The 23,690-nt window shown below is 37.6% G+C and overlaps 1 protein-coding gene across 1 annotated transcript in view; it reads right to left on the bottom strand.

The window, feature by feature from the left end:
• LOC139172545 (syntaxin-binding protein 4-like) overlaps positions 1–23,690 on the bottom strand; it is a 113,886-nt gene that overhangs the window by 57,871 nt on the left and 32,325 nt on the right. Inside the window, exon 2 of the mRNA XM_070761697.1 lies at positions 22,158–22,231. Coding sequence (XP_070617798.1) covers positions 22,158–22,231 — 74 coding nt within the window. The remainder of the gene's footprint in view (positions 1–22,157; positions 22,232–23,690) is intronic.

The following is a 23,690-nucleotide window of genomic DNA, read 5'->3' as shown; positions in this document are numbered from 1 at the left end:
TGATAAGATGGAGTGGCTGTGGGTTTTGCCTCCCAAGGACAATTCCATCTGTCCATCCATTACCCTGGGGGGGAATTACTGACCCCCTCAGAGAGGGTCCGCAACTTGGGTGTCTTCCTTGATCCACAGCTCACATTAGAGAAACATCTTTCATCTGTGGTGATGGGGGCATTTGCCCAGGTTCGCCTGATACACCAGTTGCGGCCCTATTTGGACTGGGAGTCACTGCTCATAGTCACTCATCACCTTGAGGCTCGACTACTGTAATGCTCTCTACATGGGACTACCTCTGAAAAGTGTTTGGCAGCTTCCCTGAACCCAAGGAGCTATTGCCGAAGCTCCAAAGGCAAGGGATCACCCCACAGCTTTGGAGACGGGAGAACCGATCCTCGTCTCTTCGGGGATTCGGCCATTGCAGTCCGTCCTTATGAGTGGGAAGTAAAGAAAACTAGAAGAAGAAGAACCAAAATTCTGAAATAATTCAGCAAAGCAGAAAAGGAAGACAAAATAGAAAAGAAGAATACAAGGTACAGGTTTTTTATATGATAATTTTGAAAACAACAAGTAAGACAAACTTTTAAAAATAAAAGGTGAAAGGAAAAGGTTTTTTTAAAGGAAAAAATCATATCCTGGGGCCAAAAAGACCACACGGCCGGAACTAGTTTTCTTTTTCCGTATTACATTTAATTTTATAAAAGTTAAATTCGAGACTTTTTAAGGTTGTGATTTGATACAAACTCTCATCTCTGAATAGGACTCTAGGGGATGAGAGGCAATAAAGATTAAAACTTTAAAAAGCTTAAAAGTTATTGTGAAGAGGAAATTCAATATAACGTTGAACTCTGGGTACTTCTTTCTTGTACTACCAGCAGAAGGATTTTGTCTTACGGTTTTTGCTTTGGAAATAAAAAAAAATAAAAGCAAAGGAAATTTTTTTTGCGATTGTAACTGATGAATGAAATAAAGAAGAGCTCTATTGATTGACAGTTTTTGTTGCCATCGGATTTTTGGGACATTCTCTGCAAAAGAAACACACCCTTTTTTTCTTTCCTTTTATTGTTTGGAAGGATTCACCGCAAGGATTTAAATTCGAAACTGGATTATAACTTTTAAATTATTGAACTAAACTATTGGATTACAATCATCGCAGATGGCTTCCAAGGATTAATGGATATATAAAGAATTTGCTATAAAAGACAATTCGTTTGATTGGTATTATTGGCTTTGAAACTCTCTTGGAATACAATTATATTTTGGCCTCGTTATTTGACTTGGAACTACTATTGGATTACAATTAACTTGGATTAAATTGCTGTATTTTGGACTTTGGAAGAGAACTTATAAATTTAAATCTTCAATCAACAAGAGACTTCCACATCAAATTTGAATATTATAAGTATATTATTGGTACTTTTTTTTTCTTTCTTTTTTTCTTTCCATTCTCTTTCCTTCTCTGTGGTTGATTTCTTTTTCTTCCAGACATTAATTGTAATAATGAATTGTTGATACTTTCCCCTGGGGTGGTGTTTTTTAATCTTTAAATTGTAGTAAACAAAATTTGATTATTTGTGATAAACCCTTTAATAGAAGTAAAATAAATTATAGTATCAAGCTATTTGAATTTATACAAATCTACATAAGATATTTTAAATATAAATCAATCAAGTTTTTTTAGCCTGTTTAACATTGATTAAAAGTTTTCTTTTCCTTCTCTATCCTTTGCTATTTTCTTTTCTCCTTTTTTTCTATTTTTTCTTCTCTCCTAGTAATTTTATATACTTATTATTACAAACTATATAATGATAATTATGTTTATATTTTTATTTACGTGATATAATTTTTTCCCCCTGTCAGAGTGGAATATTAAAATAGGTTTCCTTTCAAAATATTGATTTATAACTATACAAGAAGTTTCCTTTCTGTACTATTTTAAACTAGATTAAAACGGGCTAGGAGATTAACTTTGCATATTCATATAGATTTAAAAATCAGAACTAAGCTTTTATTATTGTTAAAGTGCTAAGAAGTTTTAAAGTGACACAACTATTACTTTTCTTAAGGTAGCAATATATATAAGATTTTATTCCTTCTAATCTTGATATATAATTAGCTTTCTTGGTATTTTGAAGTAAAAAGTTTTTAAATCAGGTATAAAGCTACAAATTTCGACCGGTTTGGAGTTTATTTGGATTTTTTAAAATTATTTTTAAAAAGGCTAAGGAAAGTTAGAAGAAGATCTAAATTCTATTTTTACCACCTTTCTCTTCTTACATAACAATATACTAATCACATTAAAAACATTAGAAGCAAACATAGAAGAGTATCACCTTGAGAAACAAATAGGATGTCGAGTGCATCCACTTTCACAAAGACTATTAAAAAACAAACCTTAACTTCTTCAACGTCCCCACAAGTGTCACCTTTGCCATCATCTGTTCACCAAAGCACAGCTGCAAGCATGTTAGCCAAAGAAAAAGAGAAAGAGAAAGCGCAAACACAGCCTACGCTCCAAACAATTCAGGAAACATTGAATGTAATGAAAGACTTTATGTTAAAATCTCAAAACGAAGTGAATCAACAACGTGAAGGACTAAAAGCAGAAATAGGAGAATTATAAGCAGATACTGGAGAGATGAAGGAGAAGATGAAGGAAGTTGATGAGAAAGTTGCTGAAATACAACAGACCTTGAAAGAAAATGGACAAAGAATCAAGACAGTAGAAGAGAAAATCGATAAAGTAGAACAAAAAATGGATGACTCTGAAGATAGATCGGATTTTCTAAATAAAAGATACGATGAATCAATTACACATCTAGAAATACAACGTGCATATTATGGCTTAAGATTTCAGAATGTAACAGAAGAAAAAGATGAAGACTTACAAGTAAAAATGGCAGAAATAATTGGAGGAATTCTACAGGTGGATCCCTTGGAACTAATAAAAGAAATTGATGAAGTTTACAGAGTGCAAACTAGCTATGTACGAAGACATAACTTACAGAGAGAAGTTCACATCAAATTCGTGAGGAAAACCATAAGAAGTGGACAAGAAATGAAAAGTTACAAAACAAAGGAAAAGAAATTACAATATTGAAACAAGTTCCAAGAAGAACACAAGAACAAGGGGACACAATCTGAAGTTAGTTGGGGGAAAGATCAAAGGCAACATGAGAAAGTATTATTTTACTGAAAGAGTAGTAGATCCTTGGAACAAACTTCCAGCAGACGTGGTTGGTAAATCCACAGTAACCGAATTTAAACATGCCTGGGATAAACATATATCCATTGTAAGATAAAATACAGGAAATAGTAAAAGGGCAGACTAGATGGACCATGGGGTCTTTTTCTGCCGTCAGTCTTCTATGTTTCTATGTTTCTAAGAGTAAGAGAAAGCTGGAGGGATTTTTATTTTTTAACCAAGATTCTAATTAAAGAAAATATAACCTTCTGTTGGCTCATTCCAGAAGGACCTTCCCTGTATTGGCAATCACAAATAGTAAAAATAGAAAACCTTGAAGATGCCAGACAATTTTATGAAACAAGTGGAATATGCAAATTTGAACAACCAATAAAAGAAATACCTGGAAGAAAAGAAGATGAGACGGGTGACACCACCCAGGGGAGAGAGGAGGAACTAGGAGCAAGAAGAAAGCAACCGCAGCGCGAATCTAAAGATACAAAGAAATATTATAAATAATTATGTCAGAAGATTTGAAAATATTTTATGTGAATGTGAATGGACTAAATGAACCGAGAAAAAGAAATAAAATATTTTCTAAACTTAGAAAACAAAAAGCACAGAAATATTGCAAGAAGTCCATATTAAAAAGACTAACAGAAAATTATTATTAAATTCCAAAATTGGAAATATGTGCGCCAGTTTGGCAAATCAGAGAAAAAGAGGCATAGCAATGTATATTGAAAATTCAATAAACTCCAAACAACTATATGCTGATCAGGAGGGTAGAATATTAATCCGAAACCTCTTCTCATTGTCTCTATCTATGCTCCAAATGAAAATCAAATGATATTTTATAAGCAATTACATCAAAAGAAAAATGAACTAAATATTGAAAATATGATTATAATTGGTGATTTTAATGCAATTTCAAATAGATTATTAAATTATTCTGGGGGGGAAAAAGACAAGAAAAAGAAAAATATTTTGCCAACTACTTTCCAGAAAGTGAGATCTGAGTTACTATTAAATGATATTTGGAGGGAAAGACACCCTTTAACTAGGCAATATACTTTTTACTCTAATCCCCATAAAATTTTGACAAGAATAGATATGGCTTGGGCTCCGAAAACAACTTTAGAACAAATCAAAGAAATTGAGATAGATACAAATACATGGGCTGATCATAACCCTTTAGTGATATATCTGAAAAATTACAAGAAACATAGGAAGCATATTAGCAGATGAATAGGAATATTAGAAGAGATCAACAATATAAGGAATGGATAGAAAAAGAACTAGAATTTTTTTTAAAAATTAATAAAAACCCAGAAACGTCTTTTCAAAATTTATGGGACACTGCCAAGGCATATATTAGAGGGCTAACAATTTCTTATACAGCCAAGAAAAATAAAGAAAAAAAGATACAATATGAACAATTAACTACCGAATTAAATCAACTGGAGGTAGTATCGCAACATAATTTAAAAAATAGGGAGATTAAAAGGAAAATAGAATTAGTTAAGCACAAATCAGGCATGTTAGCAAAATCAAATAGCGGAGAAAATTAAAAGAGCTAAACAGCAATATTTTGAACATGCCAATAAACCAGGAAAATGGCTTGCATATAAATTAAGAAAATATAGACAATCAAAAATAATCAAATAATTAGTAGATAATAAAGGAATGATAAAATATAAGACTAATGAAAAAGCAAAAATAGTACAAGAATTTTATAAAGAATTATATAAAAAAGAGGACATAAAAGAAGATGAGATTTTAAAATAGACTCTTCAGATTTACCGCAATTAACGGAAGATCAACAGAAAGAACTAGATAGTCCAATCACAATAAAGGAACTACAAATAACCATTAAAAAGCAAAGAAATAACAAAGCAACTGGACCTGACGCCATACCAGCGGAATGGTACAAAATAGAAAGTGAAGTTATAATGAATAATATGTTGGAAATTTTTAATGAAAGTATAATGGATGGTAAAATTCCTAAATCCTGGTCAGAGTCTTTAATAACATTAATTCATAAATCTGGAACAAACAAAGAAAAGATACAAAACTATAGACCTATATCATTATTAAATGTGGATTGCAAAATATTTACTTCCATCTATGCAGAAAGACTTAAAAAGAGTTTAGACGAGAAAATACACCAAGATCAAAATGGGTTCTTACCAGGTAGACAAATAAAAAATAATATTAGAATCATTATTAACACATTAGAATACTATGAACAACATCCAGGAAAACAAATGTCATTAATGTTCCTAGATGCTAAAAAAGCTTTTGATAATGTAGATTGGATATTTATTAAAATGCAATTAAATAAAATGAGATTTGGTACAAAATTTGTAAATTTAATTGATGTGATATATTCAAAACAAACTACAAAAATTATTTTAAATAATGAACAATTGGAAAAATTTGAAATTTTTAAGGGAGTTAGACAGGGATGCCCGATCTCACCCTTACTGTTTATTTTATCCCTGGAAGTTTTATTGATAAAGATAAGAGCAAATAATAAAATACAGGGCTTGACAATTGGGAAAGAGACATATAAAGTATAAGCTTTTGCAGATGATCTGACTTTTATAATAGAAAATCCTATGACAACAATACCAATCTTGATTGAAACGATAGAAGAATACGGTAGAGTTGCCAGCCTAAAAATAAATAGAAGTAAGACACAATTTATAGTTAAAAACATGACAGAATCGTAAAAAAGACAATTAGAAAGTATTACAGATATGAAGATAGTGAAGAAAGTAAAGTATCTGGGAATTTGGATTACATTTAAAACTATATCTTTTAAAAATGACAATTATATAAAATTGATTGAAGAAATTAAAAATTGGAAGTTATATTATCAGGCAGCCGCCTTAACTTGGATTAAAGAATGGATAACATTAGAGAACAGAAGAATATTAAATTTGGAAGATTATGATCTTATGCTTGGTTGGCCTGCCTTTATTTGGTACAATAAGGATAAAACACATTCTCTGTTACTGAAGTCGTATTTTCAGGAATAAGGTTTGGAGCGATTTACTTTGAGTTTGTATCTATTGTGTGCTCGTGTATTATTGTGGTTGAAGCTGAAGTAGTCATTGACAGCTAGTTGTAGAGGATAATTTTGTGTGCTACGTTATTAAATTAAATTAATTATAGGGGACAGAGTGTAGATTCATGAGGGAAAAAATTGAATTTCAACAACGGAAGTATCAGGCTGCAGTGTAAGAAAACTGACAAAAGTGAAGGAGGTCTGAATACTTTATGAATGTGCTGTGTTGTATGTAGTTCAACATTGTGGGGAAAACACAATCTTTAACAGTGTCCATGTAAAGATAAAAATGTATAATTATCTTTGTTATTGACATATTTTCTTCTTCGGAGAGGGGCGGCATACAAATCTAATAAATATAAATATATATATTATATATATATTTTAAAAATCATTTTAATTGAGTAGTTTTAAAAATAAACACATATAACAAAGAAAAAGGAAAAGAAAATACATATATACATATATACATAAATACACCTACAACATAAAAACATAACAAACTTAACAAACCACATAACTTAACATACTAGGCAATAACTTATTGTTATTCGTGTAGAGACTTCATGTATCATTATATCTTTTGAATCACTATTACTTCTATTATTGGATTTTAACAAAGTTAGTATTTTTCTTAGTTTTAATTTTTCCCATATTCCAGTTGTCAACATGTCTCTTTGTTTATCTGTGTGTATAAAATCTTATTGCACCTGATTTTTACGTTCCAGCTGTTATTGCCATACCATATTTTTTGGTGTATAAGATGCACCCTTCCCCCCCCCAAAGAAGGTGAAAATCCACGTGCACCTTATACTCCTAATGTAGCCCCGCCCACACGCTCGCGCGTTGCATTTTCTGATGGTTCCAGGCAGCAGGGATCCTCACTTCCACATGGAGCTCAGGAACTGCATTAAGAGCATCCCTAACTCGGAGGGAAAGAGGGGAAAGTTCAGGAGGAGGAAAAAGGAGACACCGTGCTGGGATTATCCCAACTGCCAAAACACGGAGCCTGATTCCTAACAGAGCGAAGAGTGAGGAGGGAGGGAGGAGGCAGCAGCAGCCAGGGATCTACAGAGAGAGGTGGCATAAAAATCTAATAAATAAATAAATAAATTGTAAGTGGGATGCAGAAGTTGGGGGGCAACTCGGGTCCCTGGGAGAGCTGCAAGAGGGCTCATTTTCCTTGTAACTATGGCAGGTCTGGATCTGAGAGATGCAGGAGTTCTGAAAGATGAAGAGCTTTCCAATAAGATTGTTTTAAACAAGAGCAAAAACAACGCTGCCTGGGGCAGACTGCTCATCTGAATGCCTAACTAAGCAAGCGCTTGGGATCTCCAGCCTTGGTTTTGATCGCAAGTCGCCCACAGAAAGAGAGCAAAGAATTGAATACAAAGTTTTCAGGGGCAGATCTCCCTCCGTTTCAGGCACCGTTTTTGCAATCGGGGAGGGGGATCTGCCACTTGAAAACTTCATATTAAATCATTTGATCTCAAGTCACCTGCAGATCCCCCTCCCCGATTGCAAAAAGGGTGCCTGAAATGTGAAGATCTGGAGGAAAGAGATACCAGGTGCAGTTCCCCCTCCCCCAAACACCCAGGATGTTACACCACAGACATACATTACAAAACAGCGGACTAGTTGACAGGCTCCAAATGCCACAACCACTCAGGATGTCACCCCTAATCTGCAAACATCAACTTATCTGCATATATCAATTGCATCAATTACTCATGGTGTTACCCTACCTACTAATCAGGAAGTTTCAACACAGCTTGCAGCAGTTGAGCCAGCACTCCACATACACACACCAGTATTTGTAGAGGGATGCAGCTCAAATCACACTTTGTTCGCCCGAGCACAAAGCCATATATTGGCATATTCAAATTTCTTCTTCGTTCACCCGAACACAAAGCCGAAGATACCAGCCAGAGGAAGACTATATATGTGTGTGTCTTGGTATATTTGGGTTTCTTCTCATGTAAGTTTATATATATACTTACATGAGAAGATATAAATATATCACATGCTTTTGCTGAATTTTTAAAATTAAGGGAGACTAGGATAGCGCTATTTCGGCCTTGTTCTGGCCTCATCAGCTAGCCATACAGTTCGGGTTTTGCTCCGTGTAATATTTTGAGTGTATATGCGACGTTTCGGTGAAATCACATTCACCATCATCAGGCTGAAGTTGTAAGCTTTGTGCTGCTGTATATATATGTATATATGTGTGTTGTATGTATATATATATGTTTTCGTAGATTTTACCTTACCTCTACGGGGAGGATACTTTCCTACTGACTAGGACCTATGAAAAACCTGAAGTCAGAAAAGCCTCCATCTTATGTGATCTCACATTCCTACGCAACTGCAGGGACAAAAGAATAATTCCCAAATACTTCCAACTAAAATTCCACCCAAAAACCCCAGCCATTGAGAGGATCCTAAAAAGAACTGAATTAGCCCTAATTAGAAATGAACTCCACAAGAAAAGATTCATACTATATGAAATCAACAAAAGTCTACTCTCTCTTCACCTTAAACTCAGCAACAAAATGCACCCAATACTCTGGGACAAATTCAAACAAATATCAATCTGGAGAGCTGAAACAGAAACCCAATACAAGACAGACACACATAACAAGAAACTCTACAAACTAGAAAAACAGCAGAAACTCAGCCCTCCACAACACCTTATGACAAAAACAGTACATAACATATCAGACAGGATCCTCTCCACTGCAGAAACCAATGTCCTTTCAAAAGGATTCAATTTTGCAATAGCCCCCAAACTCATTCCAACTGAAAACATCATATGTGGAGTTGAAGCTACCCTAAATAAAATCAACCCAGATGAAGACAACAAAATCAGACTTGAAGTCACCAATATTCTCTGCTCCTGCAAACCACCCAGAAGCAACATACAAAAAGAAGAACAAAATGCACTTATCAATTTGAAGAAAGACAACAATATAATCATCCTCCCAGCAGACAAAGGAAACTCCACAGTAGTGATGAACACATCAGACTACAAGGAAAAACTATCCATCCTACTACAAAACCCTGCCTACAAACTTCTAAACACAGATCCTACCACCTACCTAGAAAAAACCACCAAATCCAAAATAAAAGCCTCTCCCATCAGTGAAGAAATCCAACAAAGAAGCATCCCCAGAGAAAAATCTTCCATATGTCCAAAACTCTATGGCCTTCCAAAAATACACAAAGAAGGAATACCTCTCAGGCCAATAATCAGCTCCATAGGCTCACCTCTGCAAAATCTCGCCAAATTTTTAGCCAAATATCTTCAGCCCTATACAGAAACTATCACCTCATATGTACAAAATTCATTCCACTTTATAGAAATAATTAAAAAACAAAACCTACACCCTGGTGACCTACTTGTGAGTTTCGATGTCATATCCCTTTTCACCCAAATACCAATTAAAGAAGCCTTAACAGCTATCCAAAACAAATACAAGCCCCCAAGTATATTTTAGATCTGAACAACCACTGTCTGATAAATACATACTTCATCTATAATGAACAAAGATATAAACAGATAGAAGGAGCCCCCATGGGATCACCCCTCTCACCTGTCATCGCAAACCTCTACATGGAATATTTTGAAAACAATGCATTGGAGCAATCTAAACACAAACCCAAACTTTGGCTGAGATATGTAGATGACACTTTTGTAATTTGGCCACATGGAAAAGAAAAACTGGACAATTTCCTCACACATCTCAATAGCCTACACCCCAAAATACAATTCACTATGGAAACAGAAGCCAATGATCAACTTCCCTTTCTGGATGTCCTAATCTATAAAAAACCCAATGGCACCCTAGGACACACCATCTACCAAAAGAAAACCCACACCAACCATTATTTAAATGCACACTCCCACCACCACCCTGCACAGATCACCTCAGTAGCCAAAACTCTCATCACCAGAACCAAACGCCTAGCTGACCAGGAGCACTTAAAAACTGAATTGAACAAACTCAAAGATGTATTAATTTCTAATGGATTCTAAAGAAAAACAATTACAAACCTAATCAAAAAACAGACACCCCCCAAAAATCAAGACCAAGAACAGGATAATGGCACCACCCTCCTCCCTTACATCAAAGGCACCACAGACAAAATTAGTAAAATTCTCCACAAACATAATATCAAAACTTCATTTGTCACTAACCAAAAAATATCAAACATCCTAAGAAACCCAAAAGATAAAATCCAACTCGAAAACCAAGGAATCTATGAAATCCCTTGCAAAACATGTGCAGCCACATACATTGGACAAACTAATCGAAGAATAAACGCACGCATTGCAGAATATAAGAATGCAGTCAAAAAAGAAGAAAAAACTTCCTCCCTTGTCCAGCACATTAAAAAAACAGGGCATGAAATTGACTTTGAAAAAACTAAATTACTTTCCAAAACAGAACATGTATATAAAAGAATAATCATGGAGGTCATAGAGATAGAAAAACACCCCCTCAGCATGAACAAATGAGATGACATGTCCTGCCTACCAGAGATTTGGAAACCAGCCTTAAACAAAAAAACATATCATAATCATCACCATGTCAATCCTTCAACTAAATGTGATTCTACCAACCAATCAAATAATTAAAACATAATTCAAGCTTCGTGCTGTTGTAAAATGGAATGTTTGCAACTGTCATTTCTTCCTAGTATATAGTGTGGGGGTGGAGATTTGGTTTGAATGTAGCAAATAGATTGGGTGATTATGTTTTAGTGATCTGATTGGTTGGTAGAATCATAATTATTAGAAGGATTGACATAGTGATTTTTATGAGGTGTTTTTTTGTTTAAGGCTGGTTTCCAAATCTCTGGTAGGCGGGACGTGTCATCTCTTTTATTTATGCAAAGGGATTTTTTCTCAATCTCTATTGCTTCTAAAGTAATTCTTCTATATAAATTTTCTGTTTTGTGAAGTAATTTAGTTTTTTCAAAGTCAATTTCGTGCCCTGTTTTTTTAATGTGCTGGACAAGGGAGGAAGTCTTTTCTTCTTTTTTAATTGCATTTTTATGTTCTGCAATGCGTGCACTTACTCTTCGATTGGTTTGTCCAATGTATGTGGCTGCACATGTTTTGCAAGGAATTTCATAGATTCCTTGGTATTCCAATTGGATTTTATCTTTTGGGCTCCTTAGGATATTAGATATTTTTTGGTTAGTGCAAAATTAAGTTTTGATGTTATGTTTGTGCAGAATTTTACTAATTTTGTCTGTGGTGCCCTTGATGTAAGGGAGGATGGTGGTACCATTGTCCTGTTCTTGATCTTGTTTTTTGGGGAGTGTCTCTTTTTTGATTAGGTTTGTGATTGTTTTCCCTTCGAATCCATTAGAAATTAATACATCTTTGAGTTTGTTCAACTCAGTTTTTAAGTGCTCATGGTCAGCTAGGCGTTTGGTTCTGGTGATGAGAGTTTTGGCCACTGAGGTGATTTGTGCGGGGTGGTGGTGTGAGTGTGCATTTAGATAACGGTTGGTATGGGTTTTCTTTTGGTAGATAGTGTGTTCTAGGCTGCCAGGTACAGGTATGATGGTCTTGGTGGGTATGTATGTATGTATGTATGTATGTATGTATGTATGTATGTATGTATGTATGTATGTACGTATGTATATGGAAACTGTGGAGAAAAAAAACAATGTCCATGTGATGTAAAAAAAAAATTGGCCTCTTTTATCTGCATTCTTAACCCAGTAGCTCTTAGCGGTCAAAGTCAACAAAGAGTTTGAAACAAGTTCACCAAAAAGCTATCACCTCTGGTTCACCCCATAATCCCAAAAGGGAAATCTATTTTTATGTGCAGCTTTAGTGAGAAAATAGAAAAAGCTTATAGGATTCTGAAAAGTGAGAGAAATCTCTCATACTCTTACCCTTTTGTTTACATAATCCTATCACAAGGTGCAGCAGGAAGCCATCTCTTTATCGCTAAACACACATCCAGGGTGCCGGGGTGGCACAGTGGTTAGAGTTCAGCACTGCAGGCTACTTCAGCTAACTGCTAGCTGTAGTTCAGCAGTTCAAATCTCACCACTGGCTCAAGGTTGACTCAGCCTTCCATCCTTCCGAGGTGGGCAAAATGAGGACCCAGATTGTTGGGGGCAATAGGCTGGTTTTGTAAACTGCTTAGAGAGGGCTGTACAAGCACTATGAAGCGGTATATAAGTCTAAATGCGCTATCCTCCTCATGCAAATAAACACAAGAGGTGAGAAGGCAATTGTTTGGCTTATATAGGTTGACTGATGACCACAACAGAGACCAAAATTTCTGTGGCTAAATGAGATAGCTGTTCAAGTGGTTTGCCTCCATTTTACAATTTTTCCCATCGGAGTCGTTGAGTGAATCGCTGCGCTTGTGGAGACCAGTTACCCAGTTGTTAAGTCACAAAAAGGGGATGACATGATCCCGGGATAATGCAGCCATCGTAAATGTGAACCAGTAGCCAGGGTCTGAATATTGATCACATGACCATGGGGATACTGCAACGGTCATAATATAGATATATACAGTGATGGGCTGCCAAAATTTTTACCACCACACTGTGGCTGTGGCTTATGCATTTTGTTTCAGTGCCAATTGGGTGTTCTGGGGTGGAGCTCCATTTTTGCTACCAGAACTGCGCTCCTGACCATTCCCGTAGGAGCCCACCACCCTGAACCACCCAAACATCTACACAACAGCAGACCAAGTAAAACTGTCCAACAGCTCACTGATGGCGACCCTTTAGTTCATTGTTAAGTGCAAGTATAGCTCTGGGATAACATGTGAGTGCTGTAATAATTTTTAATGTTCACTAAAAAACTGTTGTAGATTGAAGATCACACACACACACAAACACATTCCAAATGTAAGAGTATGTCACTAGCCAATTTATGCTTCTACTCTACTGATTACATACAGTGTATGTTCATTTCAGTATGGCGGTAAACTACAGACAAGCTTCACACATTCTTTAAAGAAGTGTTTCATGTGTCTAGTGTGAAATGGCCCTTAGGGCTATATTTGCACACACGTCCACTTTTTAATAAATGAACACATTTTATGCTTGAACATATCTTTTATGAAGCCAAATCTGAATGTGAATCCTTTTATTAATATATTACAAAAATAGATAAACTTGACCTTTTGGGGGGGGGGATAATTTTTTTTCTGCATAAAAACTTTTTCAATACAATTTAAAATAGTTTCATAATGCAATAAAACAGTATCAAGTTAGTAAGTCAAATTATAATTAATCACTCCAAAAAATTTATTTGTTCCCAATGAATTACTTCCCGTGTCAATCCAGCCCCCCCAACCTTGACCTCTAATTTTGTCATCTAGATATCTGATTTTCTTCTAATTGAATTCAACCTTACTTTCCTTTAAACCTTATTAGATTACTATCTTTATTTTTTAGTAATTCAGGTGCCCTAGTGCCTACTTCTCCTTCTTATGTATTCTCCAAAATCCTTACAAGAAAAGTAAGACTTTATCAACTAAGAATATAAAAAGAAAGTTATAATTCAACAAAAAGGAGGGAAAGAAAAAGAGAAAGAAAAAAATAAAAAGAAAAAAAGAGAAAAAAAGAGAAAGAATCACCCCCCAACTCTATTATTATAACAATGTGAACATTAACCAATCCATTATTTTGAATCTTCAGTTAATACTTATCATAATATTATAATCATATTTCATTCCAAATAGTAATCAATTATTATACAAATATTTATCACTTCATTGTCATTATCTTTCCCAATCTTTCATAACTTCAATAATCGTATGATCTAGATAATCTATCTATTTCTATATAATTCTATGCTTTAGTAAATTTTCATAAATTAATTATAGCTTAAAACAACACCCAAATAGATCTAACTACATCATTTCATAATTAATACATATTTAAAAACTCATCTTTGCCGCCAGGCCTGGGGTTCCTTAGATCATCCCCCCTGAACAATGAATGCTTTAGTTTGATTGTTGAATGAATGATATTGATGGGGGTGTTTTTTTTTAAATTAGAATTTTAAAGACTGTTTTTAAAAAAAATGTATTAATTGGATCGCTATTATTGTTTCTTGTTTTTCTGTACATGTTGTGAGCCGCCCTGAGTCCTCGGAGAGGGACGGCATTGTAAGAAATACCTATAGGAGATAGGGACTAAAACTGTTATGAGTGTGATTTTTAGATTTTTCTGACAGGCATACAAATACAAACAAACAAGCAAACAAATAATCTATCATTCCTCCTCAAAATACCATCTTTGCCAGTCCTCAGGGCTTTTATTTCTTATCATTTTTAAACTCCCATGTTTTCTCCTTTCTTCTCTTTTTACCAACATATAAAATCTTTTTCATTTCCATTCAAATTTCATTCTTACTCTGCCATTTCTGGGGTGTCAGGTCATATCTATTCTTCATTTTATTAGTGCTTAATGTAGTGCTTAAATCATTGAGAATATGACCATCAACCCCATAAAACCTTTCTTCAATCAAACCATTTTCTAATTCATTTGAAAAGACCATTATTTCATGATGTCTTTTAATCTGTTCCTTTTGAGAATGCCCCTCTAGTGAGTCTTTTCTATTTCTATTTTTCTGATGCTCATCCTGTTCCAGCTGTTGAAGGCTCTTCTTCTCCTTCAATTTTACTGCAATCCTAATTAAAACTTTTAATGGGAAAAACGGTGTTGTTATTTCTATTTTCTTCCTTCCATTCTTGGATTTCTTTAAGTATATATTTGAACAAATCACTTATGACTTCCATATTTTGCAAAGTTGGTATATCAGAAAGCTTTATCCACATGTTCAATTAACCTTTATGTCGTCCAGAAGCCAAAATTGTCCAAAACAAATTATGTCCTTCTTTCCTTCTGTCTCATTCCAAATCGAAATAAATTTCAAGTCCCAGATGTTCTCTTTCTACTTATTTTTCAGTTCTTCTTTATCACTTGTTGAAAAGAAAAACAATCTGCCCAGCTCCATTGCATCAAGGACAAATTCGGTGAATAACAAATCCAACCAAATATTTCAACTTCACCAGCAGATGTCTTCCATATACAGTCTCATAATTAGTTCTCATTCTTCAAATTTGACCTCTGTAACAACTTTACAATTTAAATTGTTTGAATTCCAAAAAAACCCCAATCATAGACTCCCAACTTTCACAAATAAAACAATTTATAAAGTTTTTAGGTTTTTAAAGAAATTTAAACGATCATTTTAATGCCGAATAATGAATCCAAAAATAGTACAGTCGCAGCCATATCTGCTTCCGCCCAACTTCCGAAACAAAGAAATTTTTTTTAATGTCCGAGTCAAGATCCCCTCTGGCAAATTCGCTCACCCTTTCCAGCAACCTTTAATCTTCTCAACCTCCAGCACAAAAACCTACATTTCTTCTCCTTCCAGATGACTCCTGACACTTCTTTCCAACACGTAGTCACCGCAGCTATAGCAACCGAGGTCATTTCACCCACTGCCGGTCAAGGTCACAAATCTACCTGTCATGGGACATGCCAGCCCCCAAAATGACAGGAGACCAACACCCCTTTTTCACCTCCCCTCCAGGAAGGTTCCGGGCCGATCCATCCAGAATTGGCACCCCCAAATAGCAAGGATTTGGCATCCCCACGGGAAGGAGAAGGAGAATCCGTCTCGCCACGGCGCTGACCATGCTTCTCTCCTTGATAAACTTGACAGTAGGGGTGTTTGCACACGCATGTGTCAGGGGTATGGCATTGCATCATGGGTGTGGGCACGCTTGCACATACTATTGCATAGATGCGCACCCTTTTGGCACCCAAGCTAAAAAAAGTTCAACATTACTGCTATAGAAATGGCTGAATTGATCATTTGTGTGAAAGAACATACATGCTTTGGTTTCCACGTGGAGACCGCTTCTGAACTTTGGGCTTCATGTGGGAAAGAATGAAACTCTGACTTTGGGTTTTACTGGTTAGACAGATAGATCTTTATAGAAAAGGTTTGTTCACACGATTATGAAAAAGCAAAAAAGTTCTGATTTGATATTATTAAGGCCTTATTTTACTGCAACAGAGAAAGTCGGAAGTCAGCGCTTGTCTTTCTTTTTTTTCTTATCTTTCATCACTTCCCCTTCCCACCCATTTCCTTTGTAGTAGTAGAGTAACAGTAACAATAATAATAATAATAATAATAATAATAATAATAATAATAATAAGAAGAAGAAGAAGAAGAAGAAGAAGAAGAAGAAGTTGGAAGGCACCTGGGAGGTCTTTTAGTCCAACCCTTTGGTTAGGCAGAAAACCTTACAATATTTCAGACAAATGAGCATCCAATCTCTTCTTAAAACGTCCAGTGTTGGAGCATTCACAATTTCTGGAGGCAAGTTGTTCCACTGGTTATTGTTCTAAGTGTCAGGAAATTTCTCCTTAGTTCTAAGTTACTTCTCTCCTTATTTAGTTTCCACCCCTATTGTATTTTACAATACTTTATAACTCAATAAAAATGTTAATGGGTGGAATACTAATAGGGCAGGGGTGTCAAAATCAAGGCCTGAGGGCTGGATCCAACCTTCTGGGTATTTAAATCCGGCTTGCAGGGCCACCCTGGAAACAGCAAACAAGCAGCCTGCGGTGGCTTCTGCCAGCAAAAACAGACTACTGAGCTCTATTTTCAGCTGCCCTGGTCTCCTGCAACCTTCTGCCGGTGAAAATGCAGAGGGTTGCAGGAGGCTACACATTGGAATTGGGCGGCATAGAAATCAAATAAATTAAATTAAAGTTTCACTGTCAGAGAGCTCAGGCCACCACAGTTGCTCCAACAGGAATGGCATTGAACTGGCCGTGCGCATCCTAACACCACGAGGTCAAACGCAGCCCTGACGGGGCCCTCAATGAAATTGAATTTGACACCTCTGTTATCGTGTCTCCTTCCTGAACAGGGAGTGGAAGTAGAAGACCTCCAAGGTCCCTTCCAACCCTATTATTTTATCTTTTGTTTTTATGTGGGGAAGTGGGGGGGAGGCATGTTTTTTTTTAAATGGAATGATTGAATACCTGTCTAACACTCTAGACCTATTTGTCTGGCCCAAGCCATCATTTTGAGTTAGAGACTTTGGTCTGCCCCAAGTAGAATAGGGAATTGGAAGAGGTGGTTGCATGAGTGGGAAAGATACTAGCCACAACAAATTCTTTCCAGAAGATTCAAGGTCATCCTTTGTTCAGCACCAGCCAGAAGTACATGGGAGGCTCGTGGACCTTGAGAGAACTGGAGTGGTCCATGTGAAGAACTTGTGGGTGTGGGAACAAGAGATGAACCTTAACCTTGGTGGAGAACTGTATGGCAAGTTAGTAAGTTATGGAGCATGTTAGGGAGGCCCAACCTGGGGGGAGGGGAGGGAAACCATCCTTCGCAACCCTGTTTGATAGACTTTGGAGGCTGTCTAAGTTTCATTTTTCTGAGCTGTTCATAAAACCAGATGTCTTATTCAGAGGTCCTGCCAATAAGTGGGTGCAGGGGCCCGGTTTTCTGAGGCTGGGGCCTTTAGATATATTTTGGATCCCAAAGTCCCATCATTCCCAGCTGTGACCGGCCGGGGGCAAATGTGGATGGTGATCCAATGAGCATGGAAATGGTCCGTGGAGTGAAAAAGCCACCCTGAGTAAGCTTTACTACCAGGAGTAAATGGGGGTTATTCTGCAAAAGGGTTTAAAACATGCCAGGACATGTATATCTACCTCAAGGCATGTCCATTGACCAGGGAAGGGATTCTTGGTTGGTTATTAGTTGAAAATAGTGTAGGGTCTCCTGCCCAAGCAGGGGGTTGGACTAGAAGACCTTCCAACTCAGTAGTAGTAGTAGTATTGGGATGACTACAGTTCGCAACCTTCATGGCTCTGTTAATAAATAGAACTTGGGAAAAGGGCAAGGTTTAGACTCTGATGTATTTCTCGGATGCTATTTCGAACGCTGACACTATTCATTTTTGCTTTCCTCAATGCGTTACATTAACGGGAAGGGATTCTTAGATCCTACATTGGTTCTGCTTTATGGGAAGGTGTCAAAGCAATCTTTTCTCCTGTCTTGAGCCTTGATTTGTAAGGGGGAAGATTCAAATTGCAGAGCACTGGCTGCTGGAATGTAGAGGAATAGAATAATCCATGACCCAGTTCAGCATTCACTGCAACTCATTCATTATTCTCTGCTTTATTTATTTGTTTGTTTGTCAAACAAGTACAGTATTATAGTACATATTAACATAACATAACATAAGTAGAACATAGTAATAGAAAGGATAATAAGACAGTAGGACAGGGACATTAGGCACAAAAGTGCACTTATTCATGCCCCTTACAGACCTCTTAGAAAGGGGGAGAGGTCAATTGTGTCTGCCCCCCCCTGCCATTTTAAAACTACTTTATTTTGCGACATACCAATTATGTATTAAATTTACCTTTCACAAAAAAATTTAAACCCTGCCACTACAACAAGGTACACTTGTTTGACAGATTAATAATATGTTAATAACGCAGAAAATATATTCAAGTGACATCAACATATTACATACATATAAATAAATAACCAGAACAGTGCAAATACACCAAATTAACAAAATATTATTAATTTTGCCATCAACAATATTAAAAGCAGCAATAAGATGGCACAAAGGATAAAGACAAAATACTCCTGCATCACACTAGAAAAATATTTGTTTTCACAATAATACCAATAAATAACAGGTAACCAGAAGATAAATTATACGCAATAATGTTTAAAACTATACGTAAACTCCACCATAGGTGTAAAAAAAGGTCAACCCTTTACAGATAATTAGCGCCTATTAAAAAATAACCCTAAAAAAATTGAAAACATCTTGCGGTAGCATAATCAAAGGGGGAAAAAACAAAACAAATAGGATCACCAAATACTGTCCAATTAATCCAATTACAAACCTAATTACTAATTCCTTTATATAAAAAATTAAAAATAAGAAAGTTAAAAAAATAGAATTAAATCTATAAAAAAATAAGAACACAAAGAGATATAAACAGAAAATAGAAAATTACACTAAGTAGATAAGGTAACTATGAATATAAAGATACAACAGGATGAAAAGAAAAAACAAGAAAAAGAAAAGCACAGTGCAAGAAAAAAGAAGAGAAAGAGGAGGGAAGAGGGAAAAAAACCTTCCCTCTTCTTCTCATTAACCTCTCCACCTATCTCCTTTTAGCATTTTCCAAAGTTTGCAAAATTTTAAAATTGCTTTATAAAAAAGAACATAATGTATCATCAAATCCATATTGTGAAGCAATGGTGCATAAAATCCAAGATTTTTTCTCATACATGTACCTGCTATTAAGTTCCATAACTTAATATATTTAAGCTTTTAAATGTGTAATGTATAATGTCTATTAACAAATAGCATGCCCGTGGCTCTAAGAACAACACCTTTTCTTTCTCTTTTCTTCTTTCTTCTTCCTTTCCTAGGATGTTATCATATCTATTAAACATACGGTGAGATATTACTGTGTATGCATTTAACATAATTTAGAATGTAAAATGTAAAATAACAAACTCCCACTTCAGATCTTCTCTGCACAAGTCTTGAAATATGATGTAGTTGTTTTTTTTTTTAAAGTCCTTAGTAGCTCTACCCAGCTTCTCCTTTGCATATTCAAACCTTCCTACTTCCCACAATGCTTGCTTCTCGAATCCAGGATGGTGTTTGCTTCTCAAATCTAAAATGGCGAGACGGCTCCAAAAAACATGTCAACTCCAAAGCAACACATCTTTTCCTCACACTTAGAAGGGAACAATTTTGAAAAAAACCTAACACCATAATCAAAATGTATATCAAATTAGCTCTGATCCAAACTTCATCTTTAACAGCTATGAAGCTCTTCATGCAGAATAGAGAAAATTAGGCATTTTTGCTGATCGGTTCTCTTTGCCTGGTCTCAATTGTAACAATTTTGCAACTGAATCCAATTAGCTTCCTTAGCACTCCAACTCACCAGCACACCGCAGATGTTACCGGTCTTCTTCAATCACCGGGCCCCCCTCATTTTTCAATTTGCCCGGGCCCCTGACGCCAGTACCGGTAATACTGCCCTATCGGCGGCCCTGATTGTAGATAATGTAAGGTTGAAGTTTTTGGGGTTGGGGGAAGCAACAACAGAGTCAGGTAATGAGTTCCAGGCAGTGACCACTCTATTGCTGAAATCGTATTTTCTGCAGTCAAGTTTGAAGCGATTTACATTCAGTTTGTATCTATTACGTGCTCTTGTGTTGTTGTTGTTGTTAAAGGTGAAGTAGTCACTGACAGGGAGTACATTATGATGTATGATTTTATGAACAACAGTTAAATCAGTTCGGAGATGACGTAATTGTAAATTTTCTAGATTTAGTATTTGAAGTCTGGAGGAGTAGGGTAATTTGTTACGTGGAGGAGTGAAAGACTCTTCTTGTGAAGTATTTCTGGACTCCTTTGATTGTATTAATATCTGATATGCAGTGTGGATTCCACACAGGTGAGCTATATTCTAGACTAGGTCTGACGAATGTTTTGTATGCTCTGGTTAATAAATCAGTGTTTCTAGAGAAGAAGCTACGTAAGATTAGGTTTACAATTCTTAATGCTTTTTTGGCAATGCAGTGAGCTCTAGCACTTAAGTCATTGGGAATGAGTACTCCAAGGTCTTTGACTGAGTGAGGGTCTGCTGTTAGTTCAGTTTTACCAAGTATGTATTTACTATTCGGATTCTTTTTACCAATGTGTAGGATAGAGCATTTGTTGGTAGAGATTTGAAGTTGCCAGTTGTTAGACCATTCAGCTACATGATCAAGGTCCTTTTGAAGGGTAGAAGTACTGCCAGTGGTATTAAATAGTTTAACATCACTTGCTTGGGGCTAACCTCTTCTTAGAGAAAGCTCTGGGAAAACAGCCCACAGATTAATAAGCAATGAAGAAAACATGAGCTGATGAGTTATTCTATGGGACTAAAAGCAGGAGGACAGAATTAGAGGACAGGACTATTAACGTCAAACCCTTCCCAGTCTCGGCATGGCTAAAATTAAGCTCAAGTCTCCTTTTTCTGACCATTAGCCATTGTGATGCAGTGCTGAGATCTGGGAGCCAGCCTGGCCTATCAGAGAAAAACAGGAAAAAGGGAAAAGACAGGCTCTAATGAGGCCATGGAGTCATCTCTGAACTTGGTACTTTCTTGCAGATATTCCGTTACCAAATTAGATCACACATTGGTGATGGAAGGGAATAGGGTTTGCAGAGTGGGAGAGAAACAGGAGAGGAGGAGGAGGAGGAAGATGATGACTGTGAAGCTTTTGGTGTTCTCTGAGCTTGGTTCTTTTGTTGCAAACTACCAAATGAAGAAACATTATTAGTGCTAGATGGGAGTGGGGTTTGCAGGGAGGTGGTGGTGGTGGAAGAGGAGGAGGAGGAGGAGGAAGAGGAGGGCTATGGGGTCCTTGATACTCTCTGAGCTTGGTGGCTTTCTTGCACTATCATGATTTTCTTGCATTACCCAACTAGATAACGTTATCACTGTTAGAACAGAATGTGCTTTGCTTTGAAGTGGGACTTATCTTTACATGTCCCTGGGAATTGGGAGGCATACAAATTACTATTATTGGTATCACAACACACATTTTTAAAAAAGATGTGGAGCTTTAGTGAAATTATCTCAGCCACCACCTTGGAATTTTTGAAACACTCCTTGTGGGGCATCGGAAACAATCACTATCACCTGACAGAAGTATGACAAACAAAATGAGGGAAGGGGGAAGAGGGAAAGTCAAAAGGACTTAACCGTGGATTTGAAGGATGATAAACAAAAAGAAACGGATTGAAATTCTACGTCTCTTTTCAAATCCTGCGCACTCACCCAAGCCATTGGCACAGTCGTAGAAATCGAAGCAATGCATGTGACGATCCATCCCATGGGGTCCCATTAATGTCCTGAAAGAGTAGAGCACAAGGGAGGATGAGCTGGTATACTGAGCTGCAGAAGAACGTACATAAACACAGAGCTTATTTATTTGTTAAACACACACCCAGCTCACACATAGGTGATTCCAGGCAGCTCGTGACATTTAAAAAATCCACCATACATTAAAGACCCATGGGAATATAGAGTGGAGTATAGAATAGAATGGAATGGAGTGGAATGGAGTGGAGTGGAGAATGAAATGGAATGGGGGAAAATAGAATAGGATAGAACAGAACAAAATAGAATATTGTAATGAAGAATGGAATGGAATGGAATTGAATATAGAGTAGAGTAGAAAGCCTGTCGGCGACTCACCCCAGCCGGCGGTCATTGCGGCATGGCTGGGTGAAGGGGGCCGCCATTTTGGGGCGGAGCCTGCGGCCCCACGTCATTGCCGGGGGCCTCAGTGACGTTTTTTGGGTGCGCTGGGCACCGATTGGCCACCGGGTGAGAGGGAGGCAGCCCTATATAAGGGGCTGCCTCGTGGCGCAGTTCCTCTTTGCCCGGCATCGTGGGACAAAGCAGCAGCACCCGGAGATGGCGACGCAACGAGGGACAAGAGGCCAAAGGCCGAAGAGGACAGCGGACGGCGCAGCCGGCAGCCGGATTACAAGTCCAGGCTCGTAGTGGGCGGAGGGGCTAGCGGTTAGCGCGGAGGCTTCTAGGCGGCCTCTCTTTTAAGGGTGGCTGCTGTAATGGCGCGGGGGCATAAAGGAAAGGCGGGAGCCCAGCGGAGGGCAGCGGGGGAGGAGGATGTCGAGCAGGGCACCCCTCCCATCGAACCCCGCCGTACGGGGAGGAAGAGGGCCCCCAAGAGGGCTTGGATAGAGGCCCCTGTCTCCAAGCAGGTGAGGAGGCCTGAGGGGGAAGGAAGCTCCAGGGGGGAAGGAGACCACAGGGGCCAGGCGGCAAGCCATAGGGGGCCAACTGCGAGGGAGAAAGGCCGTCGCCAGGGGTGGGCCCCATCACGGGGGCCATGTGGAAGGGTTGCTGAGGCCTCGGGACCCGAGGAAGGAGAACCCAGTGGCTCAGAGCTCAGCATATCTGATGAGGGGGGCCCTACCGTGAGGACAGCCAGGAAGGAGGGTGCAGGTGATGACTCACTCTTGGTTTCCACACAATTGTTATCTGCTTTACTCGAGAAACTGGATAAGAGGCCAAGGAAGAGGAGCAGGCCCCTGCAGGGGGGTGCCACGGGCACCACAAGTGCGGAGGAGATGCGGAGCTCCTCAGAGTCGACGGAGCGGTCAGAGAAGGAGCGATCGGAGCGTCACACTAAGAAGAAGCACATGAGACAGCGGGTAAGTAGGACAGCTTCCTGCTCTGAGGATGCCGATGACGACTCTTCGCATTGGGGTGAGTGCCCTGTGCCTAAGCATCGGTGGTCCCGTCCAAGGGGGCCACGAGGCAGGCAGCAGGCCGTTAAAC

The sequence above is a fragment of the Erythrolamprus reginae genome, chromosome 9 (assembly GCF_031021105.1).
Source record: "Erythrolamprus reginae isolate rEryReg1 chromosome 9, rEryReg1.hap1, whole genome shotgun sequence".
Classification (NCBI taxonomy): domain Eukaryota; kingdom Metazoa; phylum Chordata; class Lepidosauria; order Squamata; family Dipsadidae; genus Erythrolamprus; species Erythrolamprus reginae.
The sequence above is the reverse complement of the archived record's forward strand: the minus strand, read 5'-3'. Positions and strand labels throughout refer to the sequence as shown.